At 36.7% G+C, this 20442-nt stretch overlaps 1 protein-coding gene across 1 annotated transcript in view; it reads right to left on the bottom strand.

The window, feature by feature from the left end:
* LOC145673393 (uncharacterized) overlaps positions 1-20442 on the bottom strand; it is a 475904-nt gene that overhangs the window by 138581 nt on the left and 316881 nt on the right. The window contains exon 14 of the mRNA XM_081743051.1: positions 19965-20105. Coding sequence (XP_081599177.1) covers positions 19965-20105 — 141 coding nt within the window. The remainder of the gene's footprint in view (positions 1-19964; positions 20106-20442) is intronic.

The raw sequence follows: 20442 nt of genomic DNA on the forward strand, positions 1-20442 counted from the left end.
AATTTTATAATAGAAGTAAGCAATGGTTTATAATAACATAAACTGCAATGAAATGCAGAGTATTTGAAGCTAGCGATAATATTGCCAGTAGATTCTGAAATACAAGTTTCTTGAACAGATAGGGACACCTTGAAATATACACCTTGAATTTGATTCTCGATAGAGTCTGAAATATGTTAAGAACTTTAAACCTTGAATAACGCAACACAAGTTTGAATCCCATGGTTATAATAGTGTCGTTACAAACTCACTAGCGATAGTGACTCATTGAAAGAATTCCTGCTTCCCGATCTTTTTATATAAATCAACCAATCTAAAGCCGAATCTTTGATCAAAAGGTATTTTCTCCTTTGTGTATATTTCAGGGAGAATTTGTAACGTCAACATTTTATTAGCAAATGTAGCAACTGATCAAATTGAATAATGCTAAAAATAGCATATTTTGCTTGCTAGAACTTATGTTTGGTAGAAGTTCATACATCAAATCGTTTTTCGTTTTGTTTGTTTCTTTTTTTTTTTTTGGGTTAGTTTTCTTAGCGTTCTGAATACTTCGGAAGATTTTAACAGAATGCTTGTACTTATACATTTATGGTTGCTCTGCTTGAAATGAAAAAAGTATTTATTATGAAGAAAATGGTCTGCAGAGCTCTTTCTAGAATGTCTGTTATTAGTTGTAGTAGTTGATTTGATTTTAGCGTCCCATTCAGCAGCGAGGCTATATGAGACATGGATATACAGCTTAACGTGGGATCCAAACCACACGAGCTCTTGCCGGTATTTGAACTTCGCTTTTAGAACAAAGTGTCTTACTACAGTCAGTTCTTACCCGTTTCGGTTGCAACAAACCTTGTGATACATTTGTTATTGGAAAACAGTAATGAAACTGGAATAGAATTTCATTACCTGGAATCAATGAACAAACCTGGAAACGATGGAAATGAAAATGTCTACGACACAGTTAAAGGAGTCGTAACCGTTGCTGTTGGTCTAATGGGTAGCGTGTGCGCCTGTGGTTCGTGTAGTCTCGGATTCGATTTTCGTTAGGAGATCATTAAAACTTTGCTTTAAGTAACCTTAGTTTTGTTGATGATCCGTCTCCTTTAGCCTAAAGGACTTTATCGTGGAACAAACAGACAGTAACAATACTATTAACGGGTATCTACACAATATATAAATGAAAAATAGTTATCTATCATAACGAAAAATGGCTGAACCGTTTGAAATGTATTTTATTGACATAGTTAATCTCTAGCTTGGACTAGGTTGTTGAGATCTAGCTCATGAGAGTACTCCGGGAAGTATTAACTAAACACACGATTCTGATTGGTTGGCGTTATCCGTATCTTGCTACGTAGCCTATACCTATGTATATAACAGAAATAATACGCTTGTTACTGTCTGTTCTCGTGGCTGTTCGTAATAGCGCTCTAGGCTGGTAACGAGAATTGCTTTTGGCGTGGGTTCAGACCCGGCCTAAGGGAAGTTTTCTATTTTTTTTAAATCGTTCATAACACTTTTTTTTCAATAAAATATGATGAAAAAAGTACTCAAAAAGGGGATTTGCTTAATTTTTGTGCAGATAAGTGGTAGTAATAGTACAGAAGCGAAGATATATATATATATATATATATATATATATATATATATATATATATATATATATATATATATCTTTCCATGAAATCATGAAAATATAAAAAAAAGACTTCCAACTCTATTCAGAAGGTACACCTTGTCTCAAAAAGGTTGAGCGCATTCTTTATTGCTGTTTCAAGGCAAAATTTTTCTAAGTCCAACTTCGGGTATCTTCGGAAAATGGAAACCAGATTCGAACCTCGAAGCCAAATTTTGTAATGGGGAAAATGTTTGCAGATGTGTTTTTCTTCTTTTATATGTAATAAGACTTGTTACCAAGTGTATAAAAAAGCAATATTCATTGTAATACTTAATGATATAATATTTCGAAACTTTGTATTAATGTCAGCACATGCTTGTTTGTCATTTTGCTCTCCATACTCAATGGAATATTTAGATACGTAAACGAACCTTTGCATATGTAAAAGAATGCTGAAAGTTAAGATATAGAACATAATTCTCGCCTGAGTACTAAAATAAAAGTCGAAGTAGAACAAAAACAGCGTTTCCAGTGGATATGAATGTCATTATTATCTTAAATGCTCCTATACATCGCTAGAAGTATCTTCCGAAAAGCGCTTGTGTTAGCTCAGTGGTAAGCCGTTGGATTTCAAATCGTAAGGTTGAGAGTTCGATTCCCATCTGGGTCAATGCTTCTTTTTTATAAAATTCTATTTTCCGCAATGCATGAAAAATTATATAAAATAATTACATTAAAATACGTCAGTTATATATATATATAAAACATATAATCATTGCCGAACATAGTGATTATTATGTTTAAAATATAACAGGTGTTGACAGTACATTGGTATTCTATGATATACGTGAATGTTAAATACAAATTAAGAAAATAATAATATCGCAATAAATAAATTATGTAGTGTATTTATTTGCATCTCTTTGTCATATAGAGGTTACTTCTCAACATTCGTATTACAGGATGTCATTCATGTTCTTGGAAAATTATCCGAGGCATAAAAAGAGGGTTTAAACAGAGAATCCAAAGTCGGAAATCTCGCAAGAAATTCACCAACCCCAAAGGTCACGTGAGCAGACTGGAATTGTCCTTTTGAAGCATGCCACAGCAGAAGGTCTTTACATAGATTTTGAATTCAATACCTGATATATGCTTTTGCAATGTGGAAGTGGTGATGCGTTTGGGCGCTCTCTCTAACTTTCTCGCTCGCTCACTCTGTATTTATATATATGAAAATGGATGTATATGTGTGTTTCAACATAATTCTGATATGTCTAGAGCAATTTTAACCATATTTCTTACAATCTGGAAAAGAGGACTGTCGGGATACATATAAAATGCTAGAAAAGGATCGATATTAGTATCGAATTCATAGTTTCGTGGTCGCTTATGTAAACTGTTCCACTTTCAACTCAAGTCCAATTAAGCTCCCATTAGCACCCAGGGTGGTTAAGTAGCGTCGAAACGTAAGTTTTCAGTGCCGCATTTCCCATTAGTCCAACTAGGCCCGTGCCTAGATGGCAACATATTTCAAGAGCGCATAGTTTAAAATTTTATTTTTTTTCCTGATGAAAAATTTTAAAAATCGTGAGCAAATCAACATGCACGGCAGTGCATAGCAGCCAAGTTCCGCGAAGCAAATAAAAAGTGGCCTGCACTGCCGTAAGCATATTATACACGAACAAGAGTTTTGGGTAAAATCGTCGATTTCGAGGCTTTGTAAAAACGATTCTGTTAAGGGTAGAAACATGAAATTTCGAATGTAGGGAGATATCACACCGATGTACTCACATGCCGAATCTCCTGCCTTCAATCGTATTCGAGTACTACACTCCCAAAATATGCAGGTTTCAGGCTCACTGATTCACTGACTCACTCATCAAATTGATTAGGTACTTTCCAATGAGATAGAAACGTGAAACTTTGCATAAAGGTACCCTACAATAACTTGAGTATGGAAAAAGGTCCGAAATCTGAGGAATGTGCTATGGCAAATTTTCATGGCCAAAAAACTGTCATTACCCAGGGAAAAAATCGTTTCACTTACTCACTCATCAAATTGATTTGGTACTTCCCAATGAGATAGAAACTTGAAACTTTGCATAAAGGTACCCTATAACAACCTGAATACGGAAAAGGTCCGAAATCTGAGGAATGTGCTATGGGAAATTTTTATAGGCAAAAAACTGTCGTTAGCCAGGAAAAAATCGTTTCACACACTCACTCATCAAATTGATTAGGTACTTCCCAATGAGATAGAAACTTGAGTCTTTGCATAAAGGTAACCTATAACGACCTGAGTACGGGAAAAGTCCGAAATCTGAGGAATGTGCTATGGGAAATTTTTATAGGCAAAAAACTGTCGTTAGCCAGGAAAAAAATCGTTTCACTCACTCACTCATCAAATTGATTTGGTACTTCCCAATGAGATAGAAACTTGAAACTTTGCATAAAGGTAGCCTATAACGACCTGAGTACGGACAAAGTCCGAAATCTGAGGATTGTCCTATGATAATTTTTTTATGGGCAAGAAACTGTCCTTAGCCATGAAAAAAATCGTTTCACTCACTCACTCATCAAATTGATTAGGTACTTCCTAATGAGACAGAGACGTGAAACTGCACAATAGTACATTATAATGACCTGAGTATAGAAAAAGTCCGAAATTTAAGGAATGTACAATGGGAAAGTTTTTATACGCAAAAAACTTTCCTTAGCGAAGCAAGAAATCGTTTCACTCACTCACTTATCAAGTTAATTAGCTACTTCTCAATGGGATAGAGACGTGAAGCTTTGCATAAAGGTAGCCTATAATGACTTGAGTATGGAAAAAGTCCGAAATGTGAGGAATATGCTATGGGAGTTATTCATGGGCGAAAAACTGTCCTTAGTCAAACACAAATCGGTTCAGTCTCTCCCTCATCAAATTGATTAGATACTTCCCAATGAGATAGAAACGTGAAACTTTGCATAAGGTTATCCTATAATGACTTGAGCATAGAAAAATTCCGAAATGTGTGGTATGTGTTATAATAAATGTTTATTGGTGAAAAACTCTTCTTAGCCAAGTAGAAATTGTTTCATTCTATCAATCGTCAAATTGATTAGGTACTTCCCAATGAGGTATAGACGTGAAACTGCATAGTGAAACGTGAAGCAAGCACCCTATAATGACTAGAGTACAGAAAAAGTCCGAAATGTGATTCATGTGCTATGGGATTTTTTTATGGTCGAGAAACTGTCCTTAGGCAAACATAAATATGTTCGTCCTCTCACTTATCAAACTGATTAGGTACTTTCCAATGAGATATAAACGTGAAATTCTTCATATAGGTACCTTATAATGGCTTAAGTGTGAAAAAAATTCCGAAATGTGAGGAATGTGCTATTGGAAATTTTTCATGGGTGAAAAACTGTCCTTAGCAAAACACGGTTCATTCAGTCACTCATCACATTGATTTGTTAGTTTCCAATTAGATATAATGACGTGAAGCTGTGCATAAAGGTACCTTATAAATACTTGAGTGTGAAAAAAGTCTTATGTGCAATGTGAGGAATGTGCAATGGGATTTTTTTATGGGTGAAAAACTATTTTTAGCCAAGCAGATATCGGTTCATTCATTCACTCGTCACATTGATTAAGTACTTGTTTATGAAATATTGACGTAAAAGTCTGTATATTAGTACCTTATAATGATTTGAGTATGGAAAAGGTTTGAAATTTAAGTAATGTACTAAATGAAATTTTTAATGGGTGAAAACTGTCCGTAGCCAAGCAGAAATCGGTTCACTCACTGATTGACTCATTCATAGCATTAATTAGGTACTTCCCAATGAGATAGAAGGATGAATCTCTGCATAAAGGTACCTTATAATGATTTGAGTATGGAAAATTTCCGAAATTTAAGGAAGTGCTATGGAAAACTTTTATGGGTGAAAACTGTCCTTAGTCAAGCAGAAATCGGTTCACTCACTCGCTCATCACATTGATTTTGTATTTCCAATGAGATAAGTCGTGAAACTGCATGAAGGTATCTTATAATGACCTGAGTATGGAAAAAGTCCGAAATGTGAACGAATGTGCTATGGGAAATTTTTTAGACGAAAAATTGTCCGTAGCCATTAGGTACTTCCCAATGAGATGAAGATGAAAATGTCTACACTAAGGTAGCTTATAATGGCTTGAATATGAAAAATATCCGAAATTTAAGGAATGTGCTATGGAATTTTCTATGGGCGAAAAATTGTCCTTCTCAAACAGAGATCGGTTCATTTACTCACTCATCATTGATTAGATGCTTCCAAATGAGATAGAGAATTGAAACTGCATAATGATACCTACCTTATGTAATGACCTGTGTAAGTAAAAGGTTCCAAATTTAAGGAATGTACTATGGGAATTTTTATGGGCGAAAAACTGTCATATACATTAGCTACTTTTTAATAAGATAAAGAGGCGAAACTCTCCATAAAGGTACACTATAATGGCTTGAAAATGAAATTTGAGGAATTTGCTACGGAAATTTTTTCATTAGCAAAAAAAACTGTCCTTACAATCAGAAATCGGGAACGATTCCGTTATTGAACACATCATGTGCATAGTGATAATGTCGTCAATCGTCTGAGTGGTCGAGTTGGTGCCCTCCTCGCTGGTGAATTGGCTACCACGTGCGCCTTTGGTGTGTGTTGTCCTGGGTTCGATTCCCGGTGTAAGAGCCTTTGGAATCTTAACTCTCCTCGATGTTTCTGTGTTCGTGTTCCTGTCGTTCTAGGTTAATAGAAAAATGAGCTAAGGTCACTGAGAAAAATCCGTTATCCGGATAGCGGTATAGTGTACAAATATACGGGATCCTTATGTTTACTGCAGAAATCAATATTTAACATTACTCCCGCTTAGATGTTACACAATGTCGTTGCAGGATGTCTGACATCTAACAGTCTTCCGTACATTACGTACGTCAGATATAAGTTACATACGGCCACCTGTATGTGAGATCCTGACCGCCTACATACAGTCTTTTTGTTCGTGTGGAAAGTACGTTTATTCGGAACACTTATATGGAAAGTACGTTCAAATATACTTTTTCAGTTCTACGTTTAGTGTACGTTAAGTCCAACAACTACAGGATTTACACATGTAACAAACGTTTTTACGTACGCCACATACAGTTTTTCTCAGTGTGCAAGTAAAATAAGTGAAAGCTAGTAATAAGTAGTTAAGCAAGTTAATGAGGTACGTTCTGTGAATCAGTTAACTTTTAAAACCGTAGGCTAAGACACGTACATACTGCCGTAAATTTCGTGGTTGGAAACCCAGACAAGGAAAGGCAATATTTTGTTTTTTTTTCGGCGAATATTTTTCCTTTATTGCAGTCATTGGTATTAAATAGATATTGAAATTAATTTGATAAGTAAGATAATGTAGAGGTGAGAATGTTTAAAATTAATGAAGTTTTAGAAGAAATGAGAAATCCAATTGTTCGAATTTATGTGAGACTAGCAACAAAATGTAACCGATTTCGTAAATATATTGGTACTAGAGTTATGTTATAGTTACCACAGTCGTTATGTTCTTGATACTTCGTGTCTCTATCTGTGAACAGTGTGAGAATCTCTTACGTATCAGCCTTTTCATCAACAGTGAATTTCGTGCCTTTGCTCTTCATATTTTCTGAATTTGCCCTTCGGGGGTTCGCCCACGCACCCTCCGCTTTGCTCGTCCTACTTCCTCACACCTCTTAAGCTTACAATTCCCGAATTTCAAGTTTCTTTTCCTATTTCAACTATCTAAAAGATAAGATTTTGTATTCCAGGAAAACGCCTATTTAAATAACGTGGTGATTTCTTCATCTCCCTTTAGACTCCTTAAAAATTTAAAATATTCAATTTTAGCCATTCTCCTGTTGCTTAGTCCCGGGAGGCTACAATCGTGCCAAATTTCATCATTCTAACCCTGCCGGAAGTGTCTAAGCATTTTGAGGTGTAGAAGACGTCCAATATAAATAACATGGAAAAGGTTTTACTGTTCCCCATAGAGCCACTCTAAATTTGGATATTTTCATTTTTACTGACTTACTTAGGTAATACTAACGAAAACGTTGAAGCATACCGAATTTCACGTTTGTATTCCAATTTCAAGTACCTAAAATATGAGATTATTTGTCCAAAAAGGCCTATTTAAATAGCATGGGGAATTTCTTCATCTCTTTTAGACTCCCTAAAAATTAAAAATATTCACTTTTGGCAATTTTTCTGTCGGTTAGTTCCGAAAAACTACAATCACGTCAAATTTAATCATTGTAGCCCTACAGGAAGTGCCGTATAATTTTGGGGGTGTAAAAGGTGTCCCATATAAATACGTACCGTGGGAAAGATTTTTCAGTTCTCCATAAAACCACTCTAATGTCGGAATTGTTTATTTTTACTGATTTACTTAGGTAATACTAATGAAAACGTACAAGCATACCAAATTTCAATTTTTTATTTCTTTTTCAAAGTTCCTAAAACATGAGATTATATGTAAAAAAGATCCATTTAAATAACATGGGGAAATTCTTCATCCCCCTTCATTATTTCAACTTTCCACGTCAACCGGTAGAACCCCTTTAATTTATGCTAGTTCATGTAGGTTTATATACAGTTAGGATATGTTGGTGGCAAATATTATTAAGTTTACAAGCTATTTGAAAGGTGTATATCATTGGAAGGAAAACCCAAGGCAGTATAAAACTGCGCAACATGCGCGTCATGTAATGAACTCCGTAATTTCGCAATGTGAAAAGGTAGAGAACAACTAGGTATATTGAAACACCAGTTATGTCTAGTGATGTAGCAGCGAGGATTCAGCATCAAGGGTTTTGGGCCCTGTTGGTACTCTTCGTATTTAGGTAATGAAATATGATATGTTAGCGATCGTGATTTTGTAGTTCGGGTAAATAAATTGGAATCTTGTTTGGACATAACGCTCTGAAAGATATTTGATAGAATAAATCCTCCCCGCTGTTGTAGTGGCTAGCATGTGCACCTTTCTTGTACAGGTCTTGGGTTCCATTCCCGGTGGGCGAGCTCTTGGGAACTAATGTTGTATGTAACACTTTATGACTCCTTTAAAATGTACAATTTTAAATTTAAATCCAGCAATATGCCACAATTGAGAATTCCAATATACGATATTGACATGGTGAACTACAAAAAGAAGTGAAATATGAACAAAAACACCAGAGGTTCAAAAAGTACAGCCAAGTTCGTCAGCCTCAAAAAGTATTGAGATGAGGATGGATGAGCCAAGTTCGTTGGCCACTGCATCAGAAAGGAACACTGGAACTTGGAGCGAGGTGTCAAAGAAAATGATGTTAAGGATAGTGGTGGTGGGCGTGGTGGGTTTGGGACCACCATCAACCTTAGGAATATCAACTTTGCTAATGCACTAAGGCACATATACAGTATACTGCAGTAAGATTGGGGTTCGAAACCCAGACAAGGAAAACTTATATTCCTCCACGACATGTCAAAGTAAATGATGTTAACGAGCCTTAGGGTTGGTGTTTGTGAGCGTGGTGGATTTGGGGGTCACCACTAGCTTTAGGACTGAAATGTCCCGGCCGTGAAACTAGGAACAGACATCTTAATGTATTCGAATATGTTAAACACCTCGCGCCAAGTTCCAGTGTTCCTTTCAGATGCTGTAGGCAAGGAACGTGGCTCATCTATCCTCATCTCAACACTTTTTGAGGCTGACGAACTTGGCTGCACTTTTTGCACCTTTGGTGTTTTTGTTCATATATACTATTTTATGAGCAATCCTCTTTTTCTATTCTAATATATTTAATGATAGCGTAAGAAATCTAAAAATAATTCAGAACATGTTTCCCATTTATTTTTATTACGTAGTTGTAGCTGTAGCATCTAGTGAGTGGTATTTAACTGCAACAAATTCACTAATTAAGCATATTCGAATTAAGTTTTAATTGTAAGTTAGGGATCTAGGGGCGGAGAAATATGTAGTTATTGGAGGCGCCGAGAGCAAAAGTGCGTAGGGACGCCGTGATTCTAAGTGCAGCACTGTTCGCTAAATTAATTGCTAGTCTAGAAATTTTAATGCCATTTAAGACCAAATTTAGTCCTAGTGGTTCCAGTATCCGTTTGCTGTCCTAGGAGGAATGAAAGAGGCTGACATCAAAATTATAAAAAAGACCGACATTAGTGTCGAATCTATAATTTTGGGGTCTCTTAGATAAAGAGTGCGACTCCAGATGCCATGTAAGTTAAGCCCCCATTAACACCCCGAACGAGTGTGTGAAATTTGTGACATGTAGAAATAATTGAAAATGACCAATGTTAGTATACAATCCATATCTTTCGTGGTCCCCAAATTCATTGGGAGCATTTCTGATGACCTTTAAGTTTAACTTTAACTTCCAGTAGGAGTAAGATCCCCCAGCACATCTAATAAGGAGAGTCGAAGGGAGTAACATATACAAAGATTCAAAACGACCGATATTAGTGTAGAGTCTATGGTTTCATTATCACCCAGATAAATAGCAACATTTCTGAACGAACATGTCAGCTAGATTTTGAAATTACAAGGGCAGCATCAAAGGCATTGCTCGCACAGCTCTATGTATCTTAATGTTTCTGTATAAATGAATATTCCAGCGTATTTCTGGAATGTCTGGGACTTTTAAAATTTTAAGTAGGGGCTCTTGCCCCCTAAAACCACTTTTCCGCAGAAAAATACACGTATTCCTTTATTTTATGTGTAGTATCTACCTGCCAATTTTTTTTCAAAATTGGAGTATTGCTCTTGGGAAGTACTACTTATGAGTCATAATGTTATATGCCTCACTTTCACTATCCTAATAGAAACAAACCCTTGACTCTCAAGCGTTACCGGACCAAATGTTCTTTGGACGAAATGTGCTTTGAACTAAACATCCCTGGACGAAATGTCTCTTGGACCAATTGTCTTTTGGACGAAATGTCCTTTGGACCAAATATTTTCTGGGCGAGATGTCCTTTGGACCAATTCTCTTTTGGACGAAATGTCCTTTGGACTAATTGTCTTTTGGACGAAATATCCTTTGGACCAAATGTCTTTTGGATGAAATGTCCTTTGGATCAATTGTGTTTTGGACGAAATGTCCTTTGGACCAAATGTCTTTGGACGGAATGTCCTTTGGACGAAATGTCTTTTGGGCGAAATGTTCTTTGGACCAATTGTCTTTTGGTAATTTCTTCTTAAGGTGAGAAATTGATACGATTAAAAAGCCCATCTTGAAGTTGGTACAAACTACATTCCAAAGTTATTAGAAACGCTTTCTCGACCCCAGATAATTATTACTTCGACAAATATTTAAGTAAATTTTTACATTTTATTAATCATATCTCCAAACCCCTCATCCTGTGAAGATGGGGATGAATTTGGTTATAACGCCATTAAGTGCCTCACTACTCATCCCAACGACCCAGAAAACAATGGATAACACTCTATAATCAGTCATTTTACACTATTTTTACATGTCACTCCTCCCAACTTCCATCCCTTGAGGTATCTGAATTCCACAATATTTTTTTCATAGATTGAAGGTAATATGTCTCTTATGTTAGGTAAAAGTTGCTCCAGACATTCCGGAGTTTCGCTGGAATATACACGTATACATACATCAAAACATTTAGAGCTGTGTGAGCAACGCTTTCGATGTTGCTTCTGTAAATTCAAAATCCAGGTACCATAGTCGCTCATGCCAAAACGTGGCATTAAATGACATTGTGTTTGTAACAGCGTCACGAACTCAAGCTATGGATTTGACAATCAGTCACTTGAGACATTTTATTTTTCATCCTTTATCGCCCGCCATGATGATGGATTTTGAATCGATTGATTTGATTTTGAGTTTAACGTCCCGTCAGCACTGAGGTTATTTGAGACGTAGACCTATTAATTAACGTAGAATCTGAACTACATGAGCTCTCGCTGGGGGCCGAATCTGGGTCTCCCACGCCGAAAGCGTGTACCCTATACGCTTAACCACAAAGAAGCTTTACGATGACAGTTAAATTTGGACTTTAACGCTTTCGGAGTTGTAATTATTAATATCTGCAACAACGAGAACTATGGATTCAACATTAATATCGATCGCTTTTACTTTATATATATACCCCTCCAACTCCCAATAGCTTACCCCGAGACTACTTTTTTAGACTGTAAGCACTATATGTAGGAAGTTTGTTTACATGATGGAACATACACACACAATATATAAGGCGGAGAGAACGGGACCACATCCATTTACAAAAGCATTGCAGATTATTGAACTGAAACCCTATGGAAAGAAATCCTATTCTGCCTTCTTTCTAAAGTATAAATAAGTCTCTTACACATGACTTCGTGTTCGTAAATTTCCTGTTTACATGGTTTTGGGGATGGCGAGTTTTGTGTCTGTAGCGAAGATTGGAGTTTGTATAATAATTTCTATTTATACCCAAATAGTCACTTTAACTTTCAGAAAGCGTAAATCACTTGCTGTAATGAGAAAATTGAGAAGTAACTTCAGATGACAAATAGCTTCAAATAAATACACTACATAATTTATTTATTGCGATGATATTATTTTCTTAATTTGTATTTAACTTTCACATATATCATAGAATACCAACGTAATGTGAACACCTGTTATATTTTAAACATAATAATCACTATGTTCGGCAATGATTATATCTTACATATATACACAACTGACGTATTTTAATTTAATTATTTTATATATTTTTTCATGCATTGTGGAAAATAGAATTTTATAAAAGAAGAAGTATTGACCCAGATGGGAATCGAACTCTCAACCTTACGATTTGAAATCCAACGGATTACCACTGAGCTAACACAAGCGCTTTTCGGAAGATACTTCTACCGATGTATAGTAGTATGGAGAGCAAAATGACAAACAAGCATGTGCTGACATTAATACAAAGTTTCGAAATATTATATCATAAAGTATTTCAATCAATGTTGCTTTTTTATACATTTGGTAACAAGTCTTATTACATTTAAAAGAAGAAAACACATCTTCAAATTTTTTCCCGATTGCAAAGGTTGGCTTCGACGTTCGAACCTGGTTTCCTTTTTTCCAAAGATACCCGAAGTTGAACTTAGAAAATTTTTGACTCGAAACAGCAATAAAGAATGCGCTCAACCTTTTTGATACTAGGTGTACGCATAGTGGCACGTGTCGAACCGAGTTGTTTGCTACGCGACGTTATGCCTTCAGGCAAACTGCTGGCTATCGACTTAGTAAGTCTTAAGGGCCACCATGAAGAAAGAAAGAAAGAAAGAAAAGGTATGCTTATTTCATGGAGAGAACAAAATAAAATAGTCTATCTGCTCCCTTACATTAAGTGTTTGAAACCAATGCTGTTATGAATATCCATTTTTCTAATTTCCTTAGGAGACTAAAAGGAAACGTTAATTCTCCTATATATGAGAAAGAAAAATATATCTCATATATCACACAGATAACGAAATAAAATAACATATTTATCTACGCCTTGGCGTTAAGTGCTTTAAAATTGTTCAGAATATTTTTCCTAGTTTCCATAATAAAAAGAAAAAATGAAAATTGTTAATTCCCATAGAAAAACAAAAGGAATAAAATAAAATATATTTAAAATATATTAAAATAAAATATGACTAAACTAAGTAAAACACTTACTCCGAATAGTCTCTGCAAGAAATTTGTAGAAGATGGTCAGAATGACTGAACATAAACTATTAGTTGTCAATTAAAAGTGTAGCAAGTGATAGTTTTAAACCCAAATAGAATATTCACTCTGATTCATGAAAATAATAAACATTTTACAAAAATAATGATCTCTTGGCTGTATCGTAAATATTTTAGTAAACAAATAATTAAAATACATACAAATGGTGATCAGAAAAATGGAAAAACCTGAACGAAATTGCAACTTACCAGATTAATATGGTGTCGGGCCACATTTCGCCTTCAGAACAGCCTTGATGCGACGTGGGATGGAGGCGTAGGGGTCGTGAATGGTAGCAAGTGGAATTTTACACCATTCCTCGTATAGGGCATCGGCCAGGTCTGTGAGAGAGAATGGGGGTGGACTGGGCGAGCCAGGGAAGGTGTTGAACTTCACCCCGATGTTCCTCAAACGACGCTGCAACAACGCCAGCTGTGTGAATGGGTGCATTATCATCCTGGAAGATGGCGTCATTGTCCGGGAACAACATCCGGACCATTGGATGCAGGTGGTCTCCTAAAATTGCGACATAATCGTTGGCAGTGATTCGTCCGCTAACAGTGACCCAATGAAAACCATGATATTGCGGCCCACAGCATCACGGAGCCACCGCCATGTTTCAAAGTTGGGCGGAGACACTGCAGGTCATAAGCTTCTTTGGGCGTTGTCCACACATAAACACGGCCCGTGGTTGGGAATAAGGTGAAGGAAGACTCATCCGACCATATCACAAGTTTCCAGTCCTCAACGGTCCAAGTTGCATGGTCGCGGCACCATTTGCGGCGTGCGAAAGCGTTGTGGTCCCTGATGATTGGTTTGGCCCGTGCAACACGACCCCGTAAGTTCATGTCATGTAATTGGCAGCGGACTGTGATTGTCGAAACAGGGTGGGGGAGGTGCTGATTGAGTTCCTCCGTCACTTGCTCCGCAGTAGCACGTCGGTTCTGCGTGACAATACACTTTAATACCCGGCGTCACCTGTCACTCATGATTTTCTTCCGCCCCCTGTTCCGCTTCCCCGATGTGGTTTTCCCGTGTGTTGTGTAAGCCGTCATCACCTTCGACACTGTCCAACGCGACACACCTAACACAGTAGCCACTGCCGTCAAACTCACTCCATATAACCGCGCACCAACAATTTGTTCTCTTTGAAAATCTGAGAGGTCTCCCATTTTACACTACCTCCGCCTGCTGCAGCCACTGGACACTGCTGTTCCACTGCGCCTGACGTAGTATGGAGACAGTCCTAACACACCACCACCAGTAGTCCGGCGCTGCGGCCGCCACGACACCACTGCCAACCCATACATCTGGCGTGTTACCAACTACAGATGTTTCCATTTTTGTGATCACCATCTGTATATATATATATATATATAGTTAGTTTCATTTTATATAATGAAATGTAATGCCATAGTAGCAGTTTGAGCAATAATCGCTGTTTTGTTAAGTACTAAAAGATGAGAATTTTATATATAAAGAAAAAGAAACACAAAATTAGTGATATTAATTCCAGAAATATGGATGATGGAAGTCTATGTGCTGATCACACACAAAACAGCTGAAATCCATTTCCTTGACCATAGCTAATTATGGACTACAATTGAAGAGAATTCAATTTATTTTCAGCTGTAATCTTATTCATAGTTTCTATTAACATTCATATCTAGAAGTTTTACGCTTATAAAATTCTACTTCATTTTTTGCTTGACAAGAAATAAATAATTAAATACTTGCAGAATATCGAATCACACCGTGAATTGTAACCATATGTTTCTTTCTACTGGAGTCGTACCTGATCAATAAAAAAAAAAATAAAATAAAAATAAAAAATAGCGGCATGAAGATTCGAACACGGGTCGTGGAATGGGTATTCTACACGGATCCATTGAGCTACGGAATAAGTTACACAACACATCTACGCTATAAATATATGGCAATAATCGTAAGCTTCACAATGTGAAAGACCTTTTTTCTTCTTTTATTAAGTTTTACGATATTTCTATAGTGTCTTGGGTGAACTGCAAAGAGATAGATCATACAGTTATCGATTTGGTTAGGGATTGAGCTTTAGAAAGTTTTAAAACATTTAATTAAATCGCGATGTGGTAGCAAGGAATGTGTAGCGATTTCATTCTCATAGTAAGGGGCAAAAGATAGTATCCCACGGAAAACATGCATTTTCTTATGTGACATAGAATATATCACTTGGTAGCAGGGGCGTAACCAGGATTTGATTTCAGGAGGGCCGCTGGCTAAATATTCATCTGGGGTGCGTCCGGGGGTTCAACTCGGGAAAAAGTTTGAATAAAACCGCAATCTTAGGCCTTATATTAACAGCTTTTACAAATGTCGGGGATTCCAGACCTCCTGGCTACGCCACTGCTTGGTAGCATCCATTGTTCCTGATCATAATCATAGTCTTTTCACTTCCACTTTCAGCCATAATTTTATTCTTCCAAGCCAAAAAGAATGCATTCGTTCTACGCATTTGGCGCTCTTAAAAGTATAATTATGGTATAATTAAACGTGTTATTTTGCCATTTGAATGTAAATGTATGTCCCTTACTGACCAAAACAAATCTTATGGACGCAATCTGCTTCCTAAGCCCCGCGTGTGTGTTTACCCCTGTTCCAAATAGAAAATTTAGTTTAGATATTTTCTGCAAAACTATTCGCGAGATATAGAATCTCATACTCAGTGCTTCTGTTTAGTTGGTACGGGAATTCATAGAATTGGAAGTAATTCGTTTCTGTAAGTATAATAATGCAGAACAGCGCTGAATAAATGTTTTGTGTTGCTAAAAATGTATGCAAATTGAAAGGAAATTTTCTAGAGAGGTGGAAAGTATTCTTCCTAGGCTTAAACAACAGTAATTTAGTTAGTGCCAAGGAAAGAAAAAAATAGAGACGGAGAATTTGCCTAGCTTCTCCCTACAAATAAATCACTGGTTGTAACGAACGGTTTTTTTGACGTATGACTGGCTGTCATTCTGTGTGGCTCGGTGGATGAGTGAGCAAACCAGTATGTTGCTGCTAAACTTTGATACTACGCGCGCACCTTTCCCCTCCCTTCGGTTTACGCTCGCCAAATAGAATCTGTATTTATGTGGTTTCTTTGGCGGGGCTACTTCTTCCGCCTCCGCCACAACACTATTTATCTTCCTCGCAGGGAAGGGGGCCTTGGACTCGTAAACTTTCGTCTTAATAGTCAAGTGTTATACATGCTAGATGCGTATCAAGAAGTTGAGCCCCACATGGACTATACACAGGTGTGGATCTAATGTTTCTGGCCCGAATACTCTCAACCACGGAATCCGCCTTTCTGCAGATTTGGCAACTTAAGTCCTATGTTTGTCAGCAATCCTGTTCAAGCATGGACATATTCTGGTGAGCTTGCTTCCCCTACTACATATACTCCCCAAACCTTATACCGGCAATTTTTCTAGATCGCCACTTGTAGACGTGAGAGTCCGGGTACAGGATATGTTCCCCAATAAACAATGGCGCCATATTTGGCAAAATCTACGAACCAATGTCCTCCCTTTGCACACACAAGCAGTATGGACGACCATAGTTCATCAACTGCCTGCCGCACAAGAAAGACTTCAGCGCATTGGACGTACCACAACCCTCACCTGCAAATATTGTGACCATCTGACACACTACAACATCGCTACATGTCATGTTCAGGTGCCGATATTATTTGAAACCTCCTCCTTCGTATGTTGAGCTTGATCTCCCGTACACCTGTTCCTTTATTTACCGTAGATCTCCTTTCCTTTCCTGCATTTCAGTATTACCCAAAAACCAAACATAATACGGTCCTCTGGTTAGTTGGTACCATATTGTTATATGTTCATCGTTCCATGCCGTGGAATGATGAATGCTTATATTTTGACTTTTTACAACGGGAACGCCGCAAATATTTTTCAGTCGATCTAGAAATACAGTCTTTCAGTGGCTTTTTGGAAGCAGCTCTGTCCCACCTGTCGGGAAAGACCGGGAGGCAATAAGTTGTGCTTGTGAACATTTTCCTTGTTGTGATGCATAACCATTATCATCGTACAGCGGAGTAGGTTCGCTCAGAATCACATCTTGGACACTCTTCCCAGTGGTCTGTCCTAGATTACACCTATATTGTCTCCATGTAATTTTGCTATGTAATATCAGTGACAGAGTACAATAAATATTAAGTGAGCAAAGGCGTGGCTTGGTAATTATGGGGGTTAGAGCTCGAGTCCGGTCGAGGGAATTTGGTGGTTTTTTATTGTTTGTTTCCCATACCTTAAGATGTTTCTTTCCCTCGCTAATCATCTGACGCTCTCAACTGAGTTCTCCACTTGAATTGAACAATTGGTAATGGGATGCTCTCAGGTTCGGGTGAGCTTTTATTTGTCTACTTACAAAATCAAAATTTTCGACAAAATATGGATGCTATCGGATCATTTTGTCTCCAGTTCTGAATTTGCACATGTGAGTGTATTTCTTCTTCATCATATTTGCATCTCCCGTTCTCCTATGTTGTCAGTTATCACATAAGATGGCTTGGGAGCAAGATTTCAAATCATAAAAACGCTATACCAATGGGCTCACTCTCGCTAAGCATTTGATTAAAAGTATATGTTTTCATACTGTAGGAGGGGAGTATTCGCTCTTCTTACACCCTCCCTGAAGGGAGAGAATATTTATTCAGGTTCTGCAAAGTCATTTCAGATCAAACGACTTAAAGAGAGTTCATTCCAACAGCAACAGGATTGGACTTTCATTTTTTGTTGCACTTTATCTTCACGAATAGGACAAATATCAAGTAGTATGGCATAAGAACTAAACGTCTAAGATTCATCTCATTTTGGAGAAATGATGCTGTAGACGGTAGTGGGAATTTCAACCAAGTGTACTGGAATTTTCATTGCCTGGCGATTATACCAACCACCTTCTTTTAAAGTTAATTCGGTTGCAATACTTCCCGGCAAATACTTTGGACTCAACTGGTGGAGCACTCTTGCCGTAAATCTCCATATGGCTCTACCATCTAGAAGTGTCCCTTACTGTACATTTTCACATAAAGTTTTATAAACAACAAGAAGCTATCCCTATTTATTTGCAAATGTTCTGTATAAAGCCGAAAGCGCTGAGTTAAAGCATTAATAGAAACTACTATTTCTGATCACGAAAAGCATACTAAATAAACTCTAAGACGGCAAGAGTCAGCAACCACACATTAATTAAAATAGGTTGCCATAACAATGACAACAATTATCTCTCTAATTTCAACAACATACTGCGCGTAGATTAGGACAGTTGTCGGTAAAGGATCTATTTCATATCCGATGTCTTGTGCTTGTCTCCAGATAATACACAAAAACACTTAATTAAGAACAATTGAATTCACTGTATTCTTGGATGTGTAAATTTTCAATAAGGAGTTTGCGAAAATTATTCCTGAATTTTAGTTCTATGTAGTAGCACAAGTATTTCAGGTATGACTTCGAATGCGTTTAGATATTTATTGCTGGTCGTGATTTCCTCGTTCAGTTCGGATCTTAAGATCCTGACCTTGAACTTAGGGAAGGAGAATTTGCAGTCCAACATTTGATTCTTTGAACTAATTCCTTAGTAGTCATAATAGATGAAACTCAAAGAAGATGGTGAATAATTGCATATTTTGTTATCTTTCACACATCAGTAAAATCACTTAGAAAATAATTCCCGAAATTTTTAAGGTTTTTTGTACTCGAGTCTTAATACGCCTTGTATATTCAGAGTCCACGATCAAAAAATTATATTCTTTGTCTAATCACGACGGGACAATTAATTGATATATGGTAAGAGTTCTCATGTTCTTACAGACTTCCTCAGAGTAACCTTTGGAGTGACATAAAATTCATGAGCTTCTTGAAGTCTTTCTAAAGTCAAAAATAATTATGTCAGTACAGAGTGCTTCCTCCTTGGATCAAAATTACTCGATGTGTGAAGAGTATGCAACGGATATAGACAATGCTTACGTGAAAGTTACTTTTGTTGTATAGATTGGTGAAAAATCCCTTGCGTGATACTATATTTTCTTTCATGATAGATCTTACAAGAGAAAGTAAATGAAGAGAAAAATAATATATGAGTGGAAGAGTATGTCAGAAATGTTTCCTCTTGCTCTCCAAAGTACGTTGTTTAATAATTATACAAATTAATGAATATACTTTGAATATTGGTTGATTTTCCTACTGTATTTTATGGTATCTTCCTAAATCATGAACCTAGATAGTGCTTTAAGCATGCAGCACAATTGAACAAAATTAAGATAAATGTTATATTATAGAAATTGTATAACAATCAAAAATGACACTGAATTGATAATATCTATTCTTTCCATTGAACGCTTCAATGATTTTGTGTCTCTGGACCAGATATATCCCCAAAAGGCGACATAAGCAATTTACTATTAATGTGCATATGTGTGTATCCTTGCTTTCATAGTTATCATCCCTTGTTCACAGTTTCTCCAATAATGTAAGCAAAAATTTATGAAAATATAAGTAAAGTAATCTGTCAATTTTCGTATACTTTGTTGTTGTTGTTATAACGTGTCTCTTACCTTGATTACACAATTTTCCTTTGATACCAGGACCACATTTACATCCTAAATCGGGCTTGCATAAAAGCATTCCTTTGCAGCCATATTCCATAACAGAACAAAATCCAGCACAGTCTTCTCCGTATCGGTTCTCACCACAAGCTGAGAAAGAAAAGTTATCTCTTGAAATAATGTACGATAAAAAAACTAAAGAAGATCATGTAGAGTACTCATGTAATAATGGAGATGACTGTTTGTTGCAACGTGTGTTATTAGAATGTAAATTCGTTAAGTTTACTATCCGAGAGCTATGCACAATATATGTTACCTTCTTTGGGTAAGGCGATAGTTCTGCTGGACTCATATTTGTATTAGTAAATAGTATCTATATGTTTATACTTTATAAGACTCGATAAAGACAACACATTTAGCAATGGTCTTCAATTGTCTTTAATAATACTTCTTTTAGAGAACTGTCACAATTGTTTAATCATCACCG

Source organism: Thermobia domestica, chromosome 16 (assembly GCF_964235325.1).
Source record: "Thermobia domestica chromosome 16, izTheDome1.hap1.1, whole genome shotgun sequence".
NCBI lineage: Eukaryota > Metazoa > Arthropoda > Insecta > Zygentoma > Lepismatidae > Thermobia > Thermobia domestica.